Source organism: Neophocaena asiaeorientalis, unplaced genomic scaffold (genome assembly GCF_003031525.2).
Source record: "Neophocaena asiaeorientalis asiaeorientalis breed wild unplaced genomic scaffold, Neophocaena_asiaeorientalis_V1.1 scaffold100, whole genome shotgun sequence".
NCBI lineage: Eukaryota > Metazoa > Chordata > Mammalia > Artiodactyla > Phocoenidae > Neophocaena > Neophocaena asiaeorientalis.
The window spans coordinates 9,204,460-9,219,710 of NW_020173955.1; the positions used below are offsets into that span (position 1 = coordinate 9,204,460).

The 15,251-nt window shown below is 48.4% G+C and overlaps 1 protein-coding gene across 3 annotated transcripts in view; it reads right to left on the minus strand.

The window, feature by feature from the left end:
- Positions 1–15,251, minus strand: part of SPTBN1 (spectrin beta, non-erythrocytic 1) — a 146,327-nt gene that overhangs the window by 5,873 nt on the left and 125,203 nt on the right. For 2 of the 3 annotated variants that reach the window (XM_024753040.1, XM_024753041.1), the window contains exons 24-31: positions 15,036–15,240; positions 14,277–14,651; positions 10,363–10,607; positions 9,119–9,257; positions 8,055–8,139; positions 6,047–6,243; positions 4,817–4,929; positions 4,029–4,092 (exon numbers count right to left, since the gene is read on the minus strand). In XM_024753040.1, coding sequence (XP_024608808.1) covers positions 4,029–4,092; positions 4,817–4,929; positions 6,047–6,243; positions 8,055–8,139; positions 9,119–9,257; positions 10,363–10,607; positions 14,277–14,651; positions 15,036–15,240 — 1,423 coding nt within the window. Of the gene's footprint in view, positions 1–3,941; positions 4,093–4,816; positions 4,930–6,046; positions 6,244–8,054; positions 8,140–9,118; positions 9,258–10,362; positions 10,608–14,276; positions 14,652–15,035; positions 15,241–15,251 lie in introns of those variants that run through there. The other variant, XM_024753042.1, reaches the window with a different exon arrangement.

Below are 15,251 nucleotides of genomic sequence, written 5' to 3' on the forward strand. Positions count from 1 at the left end.
TTCCTCTTATGGTTACTTTAAAACAAAAGGACAACAGTTAACAATCACACATATTAAATATGAGAGAGTGGACGTTATACAGCAGCCACCTTACAACCAAGGACGCCACCAGAAGGGCTGGAAGTTGAAGCGAAAGGGCATTCACAAACAGATGGATAGACAACTCTATCAGAACTACACGGCATTCCCCCAAAGTCAGACAAGAAAGACCTTTGGTTTCTGAAAATGCTCTCCGGCTCTCCTCCCACCACCCCTCGACACATCGTCATAAACACATGCAGAAATTAGGACGGCAATCATGCATTTCACATCTACCATCCCCGTTAGACTTTGGAACTTAAGAGCTGGAAGGAAATGAGGCAAGTCAACGAACATCAATTTAACCACATCTGCCGAAGTTGTATCGTGAGTGGGTTGTAGTTTGTGTTAAAGGAGCTGGAAAAGCCAATCACAGTCACTCAACACCACACGGCTATTTACCCCCAAACAAAGACAGAACCAGGGCCTTCCCCATCACGTGTTGGTTGATCACGGTGCCTTGCTGCACTGAGACGAGAAAGCCCAGACAGCCAGGCTTCCAGCGGCTCTGACCCTTCAGGCTGGAGACGTCTTCGGGAGCTGTTCCTTCCCAAGCTCACTTATATTGTAACCCTCATGGCTTTTCGGCTTGGGAAATGCAGTAGGGTCTCCATTCATTATCGCTTTCAGCCTGTGTGCCATCAACTGTGTACCATGAACTGAAGCGGCCCCTGGCTTGATACACCCAGGGTGTGGGATTAGCGAGTTACTAAAGCTGGGTGTGGCTGACGCTTTAGTGGATTACAGACAACCTGCACCCTTCGTACACGGACAAACATGGAGGTGTCAACGGCACGCTCATTAGATACGTCCCCCACCTCTGCTGCCCAGAACCACGTGACAGCAAAATTAGCAGCGACAACCTCAACAGGATCAATGGGAGACTGGCCACCACCACTTGAACATCTGATACGTCAACTCTCAGGAACTGGGATGTCTCCGTTGGGCCTTATCTAAGTGGTGGGCTGGGAGTCAAGTTTATACTCTGTCTATACAACCTATTACTGTCAGCAGCGGGGTTTAAGGTCAGACTAGAGGCTATGCACTTGAAGGGTGTTTGTGATTAGAACCCTTTATCCACACAGCAACGTGGAAAAGGGATTCTTAGGGTAGAATGGCATAGGGAGGAGATGCCTGGTGATTATCCTGGCCTTGCAAGTGACGGCCTGTCGGCCAGTGCTTATAAGGAATAGGCCACTTAAATATCTCTCTTGCCTTTCCCTTTTAAAGGAGAGACAAAGGAGAAATAGTAACCAAAAAAACAAAGCCCCCGAGTCAAAAGTAAGTGAGTGGATTTTAAGGCTGACACATCTGTTCTAGTGTGAGATTTCGGGAAACTTCTGGTTGGGAGGAAGTATGAGATCGGTCTGGAAGGCCTGTGCCAGGCATGAGTCCAGGGAGACATGGGGTTAGTGTCTATAGAAACCAGGTTAAACAAAAAAAAATTAGTGCTGCAGGTGTGACTCAAAAACTGCTAGTGACAGCAGTGACCTGGATAGAGTAACGTTTACTGGAAAAAGGCTAAAATTTATCATACTTGGTCCAACTTCAAGATAGGTGACAGCCAGGGGAAGCCCCTTCTGGGGGAAATTCTGCAGCAAAAATTTTTTTCTTTAGAGTTAGAAGGAAAGAGAAAACCCCAAACCAGTAGGCAGAGATCATTAATGTTTATGCAAATGAATCACTAACCAAGAAAACAAGGAACATAAAAGGAACAAAATGAATTTTAATGGACATGTGCTTAAGCATGCCAACAGACAACACGCCACTAGAGACAAACATCAAAAGCAAATCGTAGTGCTGTGACCAAACAGTGGGTACATGTGGATACACCCCTACCCCCACCCCACGTTGCTTCTCTTTAGCGATTAGTGGCTGCGTACACCTGAGATACTTCAGTCAGGAGGTGAACGTAAATGCAACGTGACAACTAGTAGCACAAGGAACACCTGATTGGTTTTCTAAGTGCAAGAAGCAACACTATCTTCAAGTTCATTAACTTGAGTCTCTGCACCGTAACTCAGAAGAACGAAAAGAGCTTTCCTCCTTCTGATACAATCCAATTTCAATTAAAACTCTGTCTGGCAAGCTACAATTAAAAAATCTAGATAAAAATAGGCATGAGAACAAATGCCAAAAGCATCACAGCACTCCTTTCTTTCCTGTGTGCTTATGTGGCTTTGTTTTGTTTTGTTTTGTTTTTGGTCTTCTGAATACGAAAGGCATAAAATTGGGTATTAGCCCTCATGATACAAAATTTAAACATATATATATGGACACATCACATATATACATATAGATCAATGACACGTATCATTTGGAGCCAGTTAACACATGTCAGGGCTCCCTAATCGCCAAAGATGAAGCAGTAGTTTCTTTTCTAAAATGAATTTTGGTGTGTTTTAAGGCAGAGACCCAATGATGGTGCATACTACTCCCAGAACGTAAGAAGCTTGGCATCTATCTATATACCCGTCTACGGTCGCAAGTACATAGATATGTACATAGAAATGAGGAAAAAACAAACAAGATGCTATATGATGTTATCCTGACAAAAGAAAAAAAAAGACATGCATCATGAAAAGACAAATTAGACTTAACTCATGGAGAACACATATCAAAACAGGTTTTCTGATTCCACTAACATCTAAATATGGCAAATGAGCAAGTGAATGTCTCACAAGGCTTTGATGTAATATGGACTTGGTTTGGTGAATAGAATTTCTGTTAAAACATTTTCAAATCCCTGCTGGTGGTCTGATAAATGTCATCCTAAACGACTCTTTATTAGAGAGCTTCACAAAAGGTCATAGGAAAATGAAAAATGAATCAGAAGATCCATACGAGACATACTACAGAGACGCTGAAGGACTTCTGGAGCCTGGAGGCAGGCAACAGCTCCTGGGGTGGTTCCCCCAAGTGCGTCGTTCAAGTAATCAGGGTGAACCAGAATGGCTTTTGTTCCATTTGTTTGCAAAATTTAAACAGTTTGACACCCTGAAGTCATCAACTGAACGGAGAGGCGTGGAGAAGTCTGGTAGGCAGGCTTCCCCAACGGGCCGAGAAGCGCTGCCACACTTGCCACGTCCCATGTTCCGGCGGTGCCGACAGTGACCCAGACAGAGGTGGTGGCAGCAGTCAGGGGGCCCCTGACTCCTGAGGCCGGCTGCATTATCTGCTGGAAGCGAGCCTACAGTTCTCGGTTCAGGACTTGGCAGAAAAAAATACAGAGAGGACCTGGTTTGTAAAAAAGTAAGCAATGATCCGAGGGTCTCAAAACTGTTCAGATTCTGCGCCTAAAGTTTTAAAAAAAAAAAAAACCTTCCCAAGTAGTTTCAACCTTTTTTTTTTTTTTTTTTTTTTATCGTTTTCAATAAATGAATGTATCCTTCATGGAATGTTACACAGCTGACTCTAGGTTTTCATCTTAGTACTGGAAGTCTCCCTCCTCAATTCCTAGTAAACTACTGCAGGTTAATAACTCTGTAAAGGGGGCTACGTATAGTGCAGGACTGCACCCTGTTAGTATAGCTGGATGTGTCATACCTGTCAGATTCTAGTTTTCTTCTTCATTTTGCTGTAATCTCATTTAATTTCAATTACTCACGTAAGGCTTTCGCTGCAAAATCTTAATAAAGTAAAAAGCTCACGATAAATAAACAAAAAATACGTATGTTGCTTTCAGGCAACTGAGCATCCATCAGTTAAAAAACTCAAATAAACATGAATTAAATGCAAACAAATATGAAACCAAGGAAGGCTATGAATTAAGTAAAATTTTTAACACTGTGGGTGAAGTGGAAGCCAAAATGTCAAACCAACAGGATTTGGAAAGAGTGGTTCTTGACAAATGGTAGCGAACTTCACAGTCCAGACCACGGCTGGTCACTGGCTGTCCGTCTGCTATTAAAGTTTTTGTAGTTTTGGTAGGTTTGAGAGCGGTAACTAACCCGTGGAGATCCCTGTTCAGCCGGCAAACCATTCTGGGAAACTTGCTCTCCTTTTGAAGCATCCCTGTTGGGGAAGGGGGAGAAAGAAGACAGAGGAGAGAACAGGAGGAAAACGGGGAAGGAGGGGGGGGAGAGGGGAAGAAAAGAGGAGGAGAGAGAGAAGAAGACGGGGGAGAACACAAGTCAACTTCATTAGAGCCCTTCTCTCAGGAAAACATATGCAGCCCTCTTTCACATGATGTGATTTCTTTCTAAAAACTCTTTTAAGTGTTTCAAATTGACTCTAGATAGAAAGAGTTAAGACCACAGGCATCCCTGCCCATAAAGGTGGCATTCAGGGTTGTCATGGAGCTTGGACCCCAGCAAAATAATCAGCCTTTCAGAAATACAGAGTAATTTCTGCCCTTCGTGTCAAAGTCACCCAGAACTTTCAGAAAGCATCACCACACAGTCACTGGCCTGAAATCTGGGTAGTTCACTCCATCCATTTACTCATGTGGAAATTCTAAGTGTGTGTGTGTGTGTGTGTGTGTGTGTGTGTGTACACACACGTGTGCACAGCAGAGATGGTTGCTGTCGACATTCTACTCCCGCTGCCAACACTGCAGTGTGACTGTGGACAAGTCACTCTCCTCAGATGTTACCCCGGGGTGACCGTACGGAGTCTCAGTAGTCTTCAGAAGTGACTAACAGGAAGGGCACATCAGCACGGGCTTAGAAAGTGTGCTCCCTAAACCTCTCTTGTCACTGAAGCTGAGACTGAAGTGGGCGGGCTGCCCGTGACTCACCACTGCTGCTGGGACTCGGTCTCCTCGGAAACCTTCGAGCTCGGCTCAGGAGAAGGCGGCCGCCTCTTCCTCTCCTCTTCCTCTTGCTGTCTGCGCACTTCCAGTAGCTCCAGCTGAGGGAGAACAGGCTGATGTGGGGCAGAACCCCAAACTCTGCCTCTTTTAAGGAGAGGGCTCCAGGCAAACCCTCCCGTCTGAGTGGTCTACGCTGGATCACGCGGGACAACCAGAAGCTCTGACATCCTAAGCAAAATCTCGTTAAGGTGACAGGAACTGCAGCTACAACCCAGAACCACAGGAAACAGGGGTCTGAGTGATGAAACAGATCCATTCCACAGGATGGCAGAAGCCCTGCGAGTTGTGTGTGCCCCTGGGATATCGGGTTTAGTTTCTAAATGAACTCTGCAGCTCTCAACTTTGCTGAGGAAGAAAGCACCTGAGCATGAGGGTCCGTGCTGGACTTCTCATCAGAGGTCAGACCAACACCACTGAGTCAGAGCTGCAATCATTCCCACAGAGGCTTCTTGTGCTGCGGTAGGGAGTCAGGTTCGGCCAAACCTCAATAACACGTTAATAAAAGCCAGGAAATAGACTAACTGGAACTAAGCCATTTCATGAGCAATGTATGCGTGTACCCAAAGTATTCCGTGTTAACACACACGTGTACAGGTACATTTTAGATGCCCACGACTGTAGAAATCGGGAAGCACACCATAAAGAATCAGCTTTCCACCAGGAGTGCAAGTGTCTTGGGAGAGGAAACACCACCAGTTGAGCAAGGCCTGTTCTGAGGCCTTTACTTTGGCAGAAGAGATTATCAGGACTCGGGAGAGTTTTCAGTGGTCTAAGATGATGGAGCTACTAGTGCTTGACGGGAATTCTAATCCTGAAATCAGAAGAAAACTGTAAGGCTATGCTCCCTAGAAACCATGGCTTCTATGAGGTACAGGAAGAAAAGCAGATCAAAAGAGAAAAGCAAATCCCACTCGATCAATTCCCAGACAGGAAGTGACCACAGACCTAGGTGTGCCCAGGAAGTGGTTGAGGGGGCAGGAGCCCCGGACCATCTCCCCACATTCTGTACCAAGAGAAACACCAGCTCCAGGAAGATCCTTACTGCTTTTAAAATCAGAGCGATGACCTGAGCTCCCTAGCCTAGGAGGTGAGCAGGAAGGAGAGGCTGCCCACGGGAACCATGGCAGAGCACCCCGGCTCCCAGGGCCCACTTACTGTCGTCAGCCTTTCCAGGGCGGAGAACCTCTCGTCCCAGGTCGCTGCAGACTTTTCAAAAGCCTCGTGGCGCTTGATGAGCTTCTCCACCTCGTCCACGCTCTGGCCTATTTCTCGGCTGGACAGGTAGGGCTCCTGTCCGAGCAGCCAGGCCTCGGCCACACTGGCGTCCCTTGAGAACTGATGGACCTCCAAGACTGCACAGGGAGCCAAGAGTGAGTGTGGGGGCAGGGTGACTCGGGAGCTCAGGGAGGTGCTGCCCTCTGCTGGCAGCTCCCGGCACAACCAGCTTACAGTCTAGTCTAGATCTGAGCTGTGCCCATAAACGTCATGTGAGCCGCACGTGTACAGCTGTAACCTTCCCAGCAGCCACATTCAAAACAGGTGAAGTTGATTTCAAATGCATAATTTAGACAACCTGATATAGCTGTTATTTCAACACGTAATCAGTATAAAAATTAACTGAGTTGTGTTACATCTTTTTTTTCTTCTGTCTTTGAAACCCGACACGTATTTTATACTTGGAGCACATCTTAATTTCGACCAGCCGTGTTGCAAGTTCCGAAGAGCCTCATGTGGGCCGTGGCTGCTATACGGCCATGCAGGGCCAGGAGGTATGCTCTGCTCACTCAGCCCTACTTCAGTGAGGTAAGCCCCAGAGCCCTGAAGAATTCACAATTTACATATAACCAGATTACTCTGAGGGGACAGCCATTCACCAATCACCCTTTCTGGGGTGGAAGTGCCATGTTTTACTTTGGGGGGTTGAGAGGCAGGGAAGGATCTGGAAGCAGTAGGGAAAGTAGGGACAGTATGGGCTAAGGCTCCTGCTTTATTCATTCTGTTCCTCCACACGTGAGGAAACGCAGCATGACCTCCACCCACTGCAGCTGTGAGAAGGCAGGCCAGACCTCAGCTCTGCCTGCGCTGTGGCTGGCATTTTCATTATACCTTAAGCAGCAGAGGTTGGGGTCATTCAGGTAAGACGACGACTACGGGCAGCACTGGTGTCACCCTGGTGGCCTCCAACACGGCACAAGGAGATGCCCCCACTGCCCGAGAAACTTGTCACCTCATCAGGAATGCCCAGCATGCAACCTGGTGCCTAGCTCACAGTGGAGTGTAATCTGGGTTTTGCTGAACTGAACTGAACTGAACCTGCCCTGGGGGCTGGCAAAATTTACAGACCAAACCCTCATCCAAAGAATGATCAAAAGTGGGATTTCTTTTTCAAAAGGATTGAGATGCCTCCGCTAGGTCTCTTATACACCGTTCAGAAAAGGCCCCTTGGATTCTGCTTCTAGAAAGCACTCCTGGTGCCTGAGAATAAGGTTATAATAAAATATAAGGACAGAGCCCAGAGAGCCCCGAACACAGAATGGCAAAGTACGGTAAATAATGCTTCAGTTGGGCTACCCCTGCAGTTCATACCAATCATAAATGCTCTTCCTGATACTGTATATTATGGACTCTGTGTTAGCTCACATATTCCTTTATAAAATGAGATTAAAAATAGGATCTACCTCAGAGGGTTATTGTGGGAAGTCAATAAAGAAAAACATATAAAACACTTAGAATAATGCCCGGTTCACTGCAAAATCTTTATCGTTGTAAGCTTTCTTAAGACCTAACAAGCCAACTTTCCACCTTCTTGACTCCACAGTAACAATTCTCCTTAAAGATAACTGGCGGAGAAGGGGCTCCTGTCTGCACTCTCCCAGAGGGATGCCACATCCTGTCGTCCCCATACTGTTCCTACACACTCAGACCCCACTCACAACACAGAGGCCAATCATGAGATGAAAGATAATGAATATGTCACAGGGAACTACTTAAAAATACTTATTAGCATGAAATGGTGAAACAGGATATTAAAAAAGCAGCATTCAGAAAGACTCCAAAAATCATTAAGAGATAACATCATATCAAGTCAATTAAAGCAGGTAAATAAACTGGCTTGCTTTCAGTGGGGACCCAAAAAGAACAGAGAGATGAGGTACATCCTTACTCAGTCTTAACCATTCCCATCGGTCTTCCCACTTGTCAATCATTTCTTTCCTCTTTTCCGTCAACTGCAGTAACTTCTCCTTGATCTGTGAGAAAAGAGGACCCCAAGGACATCTTAATAGAGTAGATCACATCCTCCTAGTCTGACCCTTGACGGGCCGCATTGCGGTACGTGGGCCTCTCACTGTTGTGGCCTCTCCCGCCGCAGAGCACAAGCTGCGGACATGCAGGCCCCAGCGCCCACGGCCCACGGGCCCAGCCGCTCCGCAGCATGTGGGACCCTCCCGGACCGGGGCACGAACCCGTGTCCGCTGCATCGGCAGGCGGACTCTCAACCGCTGCGCCACCAGGGAAGCCCAAGAAAAACACTTTTTATGTAGAGACCACCACTAAGGCAGGAAAGATCTAAGGACTGCTCAGTTTATCCGCGTACTGGGAGAGGAGAGAAAAGCATGGCGACGTTCCTTCCAGAAGGGGCTGGGAGGAAGGCCGGGCTCCACCCAAAGCTGCTCTGTCGTGAGGAGGCCAACAATGCACTGAGCCCCCTCCAGACTCCGGGGCTCCCTGTGGCGAACACACTCAAGTTAAGAGCGGGGGCCGGCGAGAGGGGCAAAGCCCTGAGCTCTCGGAGGCCTCACACTGATAACCACTCCCCTCTGTGTCACCAGCATCGCAACTCGACTTAGCAACCATCCACTAACGAGCAAACAGATCTAGGGCACAGGTGACAAGAGAAGGGGTGACACCTTCTAGAACTGATGGAGGAGGTGAGAAAGGATGAACCCTTGACCAGAGGCCCTCAAAAATTGTCTTCGGTGCCATGGATTGATTGGCTCTATACCTGTCTTATTCTACACATACAGGGAAGAAGCAAGGAGTTCTGAAACACAGGTAAGTGTGTGCGTACGTGTGTGTGAATGTAAGCATAGATTTCTCTGTGTGTGTGTCTATATATGCTCCCCCCCACACACACACACACACACACGCTCACAAGAGTGAGTCACTTTACATCTGAACACCAGCAGCACTCACCACAGGGGCCCCAAAGCGTAAGCGGCATCCTACCTCCTCTGATGCGTAGTGCTTCCTCGCCAGCAGCGATTTCCCAAGTTCAATGCAGGTCGTGAAACTGTCATTACGAGCATCGATTTCTGCTTTGATACCTTGATGATTATTCATTAATAGTTCAACAGAGGACACATCCCTAAAATTACACAAATAATACTTCCTTTAGGAGACCAAGCTTTTCAAACAAATGTGTAGGTTTCAAAACACGTAATTAATTTGAAGGAAACTGGCGGCACAGTATCCGGTTCACAGTCTGAGCGCAGGCTGGGTCACTGAGCTGCAGCGCAACGATGGTGTAACTCAGGCACAGCTTCACAACCTAACACTGAGAATAAGGCTACTTTTATTTTTGTGTGTGCGCTGAAACAATTTTTCTAGGTGGAGACCAGAAAAACCACTGGATCTCTGTTCAACGTTTTACTCTGAAATGCACCTCAGACTCTTCAAGAAGGTACAGAGGCAGTCACAGGTGTCCCCAGTTGTACCCCAGTGAGTTAGCTGCTGAAGGTTCAGGACATGTGTGTTTTAAAGAGCAGCAAATACTGTCTCCTTATTTAGACATGAAGACACACAGAGCAGGAACCAGCCAAGTAATCAGCGACTGGCAGAGCCGTGAGAACGTCTCATCCATCAAAACCGACTGACTGGAGAGTCCTGACCTAAGGAAACACAACTGCTTCATGTATGTAACAACCGTATTTCTTCTTTTGGAGCACAGCCCATCTCTCGGGTACGGTGAGGGCTGGAGCCGGCAGGGGTGAACAGGAGGCTGTCTATGTGCCTGCTTGTACACCCACGAGCTCCTCTTCACCGCTCTGCATGAAACGTGGCCAAAGAGAAGACACAGAACAAATACTAAATACGAATCCCGAGACACCATTAAAGCAGATGCTGAGTGTAAGAGGCACCTTCGGTAATATGTCTGAAAAGGGATAGAGTGGGTTTTGATCTGACAGACATAGAAAAAGAACTCAGAAAAGCCATCTCATTCCAGCAGTGAGGTAGAGCTAGTCCGGTCCCAGGCATGCGGCTGCTTTGAGGCACGAGGCCCACAGATGAGAGCACGAGGGCCTGGGTGAGCGTGGACCCAGGGGGACAGGGTCGGGGAGAAATGGGGAGGGCCCCTCGTTCCCTGACAACCGTGTGCAGGAGACAACTGGCTCCCCGCAAAACCCCTCCCCGCCCCCGCTCCGGCCTCGAAGCTCTGAGGTAGGGCCCAGCCGGGAGGCCGGCAGCATTACCGTGGCTTCTCCTGGGCTTCGATCTGCCGGATGACATCCTCCATCCACAGCATGAGGTCGCGCACCATGCTGAAGAAGCGGAACTTGTCCCCCGTGTCCACCAGCCGCACCCTGCGGCCCTCGCAGGCGTCCAGCAGGGCCTTCCAGGCTTCCAGGACCTCGTTCTCCCGCTTCTGGATGTCCTCGGCCTTGTCGCCCGCATAGGCGGCCTGGAGGCGGGCTGCATCCTCCTGCAGCTGTCTCACCTGTGAAGCCGCCAGGAGACGAGACGGGTCGGAGCTGGGCCTCTGCGCCACCACCCGGCCTCCCACTCCCCCTCTGCGCACCATTCTGCCTTCGCGCTGATGGGAGCCCTGGTCGGGAAAGGTCCCCGGAGGTGGCCCAGGACATGAAGACGGCACAGGAACACACGGTGTGCACCCAGACACAGTAAAGGATAAACACCTAATCTGCTCCTGCATGGTACCGACGGTGTTTTTTTAAAATCAGGAATGAGAAACTGCCATCAAGAACTCATTTGGAAACACCTTTTCCATTGGCTATGTGATGTTGCTGCTGAAAACAATGTACGCATCACCTGTAAGAGCTCCCACAACGGCACAGTCCAACGCGAAAAACAAAAAAGCAGCATTTAGCGCAGCTGAAAATGCTGATGCCAAAGAAGGGAAAATCTTAACCAGCCAAAAACTTCAATAAAAACTCTGGAGAGCAAGAAATGCCAGTGAGCCTTATGACAATATGCTACATGGAGATACTGTAATTTGTCATCTCCTAGTTGGCAAAAATTCAAGCTTGATGATGTATGTATGTCAGTGAGCTGATTCACTGCTGATGGGACAAAAGGTTACAGCTCCTGCAGAAGGCGCAGGCAGTACCCACCAAACTTATAAATGCGTGTGCCTTTTGATTTCATGATTCCACTTTGGGGAATTTATCCTACATATACGCTTGCACTTTTAGGAAATGAAATACACATAAGGTTATTTACTGCACCAATGTCTGTAAATGCAAAAGACTGAAAATAAAGTATCTGTTCGTCCATGAGGGACTGGTTAAATTACAATGGCACATTCATACAGGAGGCTCCCATGCAGTCATGAAAAAGAATGCGGAAGGGCTCTGTGTACTCATATGAGAAGTACTCCAAGATGACGGCTATGTAGAGAAGGCAAAGCACAGCGAGTGTACATAATGTCAATACTTTCTGTGTAAAAAGGGGGAAAAAAAAACAAGAAAAGGCTTTCACCCTTTTTTTGGCGGCGAGGGTGGTGGTGGAGGGCAGATACACCTTTACAAGAGAAACTAATAACCGTGGCTTATTTTGTATTCAAAAATTTCCATCTCTTATGTTTTATATAAAGTACGTACTAGTAATGCCATACTCGTGCACAACATCTCATTTAAAACATACGTGTATGGGGAGTACACACTCAATCTTCATTTACTGATCAAAGTCTGAAGACAGCAGACATCCTGAATGATAGCAGCCTTCAGATGTCCGTGAGGGGAGTTATGTGGAGAAAAAAAAACGGGGGGCGGGGGGTGGGGGGAGGGGTGGACACTGGGGCTTGTGGGGAGGTGTACCGACCCCGATCACTCAAAAGGCTCTAGGTGGTGGTAGGTAAGGAAAACAGATTTCTGCAAGAGATGCAAAGAAGAATCAATGGGGTTTGGTTTCCCTGGTGATTTGATTTCTGCATCCTAAGAGACTTTTGGAAACATTCTTTAAATACGGCTCAGGTATCAACTCAAATCACAATAAGCAAGTTCCTCGGAAATTATTTGAAAAGCTTATCTCCTATATGACTAACCAAATCTCTCCAAACAAGTTAAAAAACAAAAAAAGTTTCCTGGGTCTCTAGCTGTTTTTCATTTGTTCTCACAACAACAAACAAGGTAGACGAGGAGAGCGAAAGCAGAGATTCCCGCTAGAATTAACTACTGCTTTGAGGAGTCACTGCAGACCGTCATCAGGTTCCCTCATGTCCACTGTTCCCGTACAGAACGGAAGATGGTGGCGGGTCAGGCTGCCATTAAGAGGAAAGCAGCCAAGGAGGAAACGCCATCGGCTTCTGGAGCCTGCACCGAGAGCCCTCCCTTCTGCTCTAACTGCAGGAGGGGCATGCAGACTTTTGTGGCTGAAATGGCCTGGCCCGGCGGGTATGGTGAGGTGCAGACTATCAGGCTTGACGGAACAGATTCCTGCCCTGGATGTTCCTGGACTCTCAGTGGGCTCTCCTGCATCTCTCTGAGCCTCACAAAGTGAAGGGATTTAATGAAAAAAAAAAAAAACTGAAGGAGCAACTCTACCATCTCTGGAGTCTCCTGAAGTTCTAAAAGTAAATGATTTTACAGGTGTAGAGGAAAGACCTGCTGCTAATGAGGTTTCCAGGCATTCCAGAAGTTCTCTTAAGCTTTTTAAAAACTGTAACAATACACACTGCAGTCCTTAAAGCATCAGGGAACCAAAGCTTGGGAAGGAAATGAAAACATGCAGCGATACAGCATGACAGGCTCAGTTCAAGCCAGGGTCGGCCCTTCTCTGGTGGCCGTGCTCTAACTGCACGTGCAGGTCGGGTTGCATGGTTCAGGATCCTTACACGCTCACCTGGTGCTCCAGGACCTTACACGCAGTGAGAGCCACTGAACAGGAAGCTGACGAGCTTTGGAATGGAGAATCCGCCAGCCGTGGAGGAAAGGCTGGAAACCCGCACAACGCATGGGGGGGCGCTTTTAAATTCTGCCTGATGCAGACTCTCAGCCACTCCACAAATCGCTTACATATTCCCTCCACACCTTCTACCTCCAAGGATGGAAAAGGGGAAGCCACTTAACGTGAATGGAGCCCCAGCGGTGACCTACCTTTGCTTTTAGAAGGGGCAAATTAAGGGGAAAACAACAGCAGTAAAGGTGGTCCTTCCACAGAACAAACCCCAAAGCACACCAAAGAAGGCTGGCACACTAGATCAGGGGTGGGTCCACGGCAAATCTGGGCTCCCTGTTTTTAGAAAGCTTTGCGGGCACACAGCCACGCCCTTCGTTTTCGGATTGTCCGTGGCTGCTTTATGCTACGATGGCGGAGACGAGTAGTTGTAACAGACTGTATGTCCCACAAAACCAAAACTCTGTACTGTCTGGGCTTCTACAGAAGAAGTCTGCCAACCCCTGCAGTAGATCACTGACGTGCTTCTAAAAGGCAAAAACAAACCCCCTGATATCCAGAAGGCTGATATGTTTAAGAAAACAGACTTCTTCTCTAAGATCTTGAAATTTAAGGGAAAAGACAGATACAATTTATTTTTCATCTAACAGGCATAAGACTAAGCAGTAAACTGTGCAGGAGTGAGAGCGTGAATTAGAGAGTCATTACACTACAGATCATTACTGTTACCTTGTTATCACTTTGCCAGGCAGCTCTTAAACAAAGCCTTCGTGTTAACCACTTCACGGGGGGTGGGGGGGGAAGAGCGGGCACAGTGAAACGTTAGAGTCTTGTTTTCTCTCTTCTCCCATACATAACTCAGACTCTGGTTGATGGAAAATAATGAAGTATCATTTTGGAAATTATTCCGGATGGATATGCCAACGTAATTCAAATTCTTGTTGAGAAGGCCTAAAACTTGTAAATGTCTGTGTATGTGTCTGGGTTGTTTATTTTAATCGTAAGTACTGTCCATCCAACAGTGTCTGCAAAATGTGGCACACTGAGAATGTTACGGACTGGTAAGTTCTCCCAGATGGAGCGTTACAACAGTGTGTGTGATACATGTGTGTGCACACGCATGTCCGTTTGATTTGGGCAGTTCTCTGAGGCATGATTTGCGGAGCCAAGGAATGGAGAGAGATGCTCCGAGGGGCACAGAGACACTACGGAAAGAAGCCCTCCCACCACCGCTGGGCAGCGCCTCACCCACCTGAGTGCCCAGAGCCTGGATGTCGTGCTCAAACGTGGTGTGCATTCTCTGTAAGGTCTCCACTGTGTTCTGATCTCTCCCGAGCTCCTCGGGGAGTTTCTTGTGCTTGTCCTGGATGCGCCCAAAGATCTCCTTGGCATCATGGTAAAACTTGTGCAGTTCATAGGAGGCGGCGAGGATCTGCGTCCTCGTGTCGATGAGCTCCAGGAGGTCAGCCCAGGCTTCGTTGAGCCCGTCCTTCCACTCGGCGATGGTGGCGGCATCCGAGTGTCCAGAGTTGATGAGTTCATCTGCCATGTGATTGACCGTGTCCACGCGCTCCTGCCCAATGTTCCCTGTGTCCCGGGCGAATTCCCGGAATCGTTCTTGTAGCATCTGAAACAGGGATGCGCACCAAGAAATCAGTGAGACTACTGTGAACACTTTATTTCTTGATCACACGAATGCCCTTTGGAGAGAAATGCCTGACTTAACAGATCTCAGCTCCAAAGCCTCTTTATCAATCAGGCTTCCTCCTTGCTCACTGCCGCCGAGTAAGGCCCGGGCTCCATCTCCTCTGACCAGAGGAGGACAGGGCGCAGCAGAGAAGTTCAACGACCCCCAAGTCGCCCGGTGACCAAAGTGTCGAGTTGAAACGAAACCCCGCCATCTTTGGCTCGAGTCTGGGGTGCGTTCTCTGCTCGCAGACAAGGCGCGCAAGGGGCCTTCCGCAGCCCGCGTGCGCCGCGCGGCCGCCCGGGCCCTGCCCGCGGTACTTGCCGTGACGTGCTCGTAGTCCTGCCCCAGCTCGTGCGACCCTGCGACCACCTCCCTCTCGGCGATCCACTGCTCCAGGTCGTCGACCTCCCGGTTGAGCTGGAACAGCCGGTGCCTCTCGTCCAGCTTGCCCCTCCTCTCCTCGGCCAGGTCCTTGAGGCCCGCATACAGCTTGTCCACCTTGGACTGCCGCATGCTGATGCGCTCACTGTGGGGGGG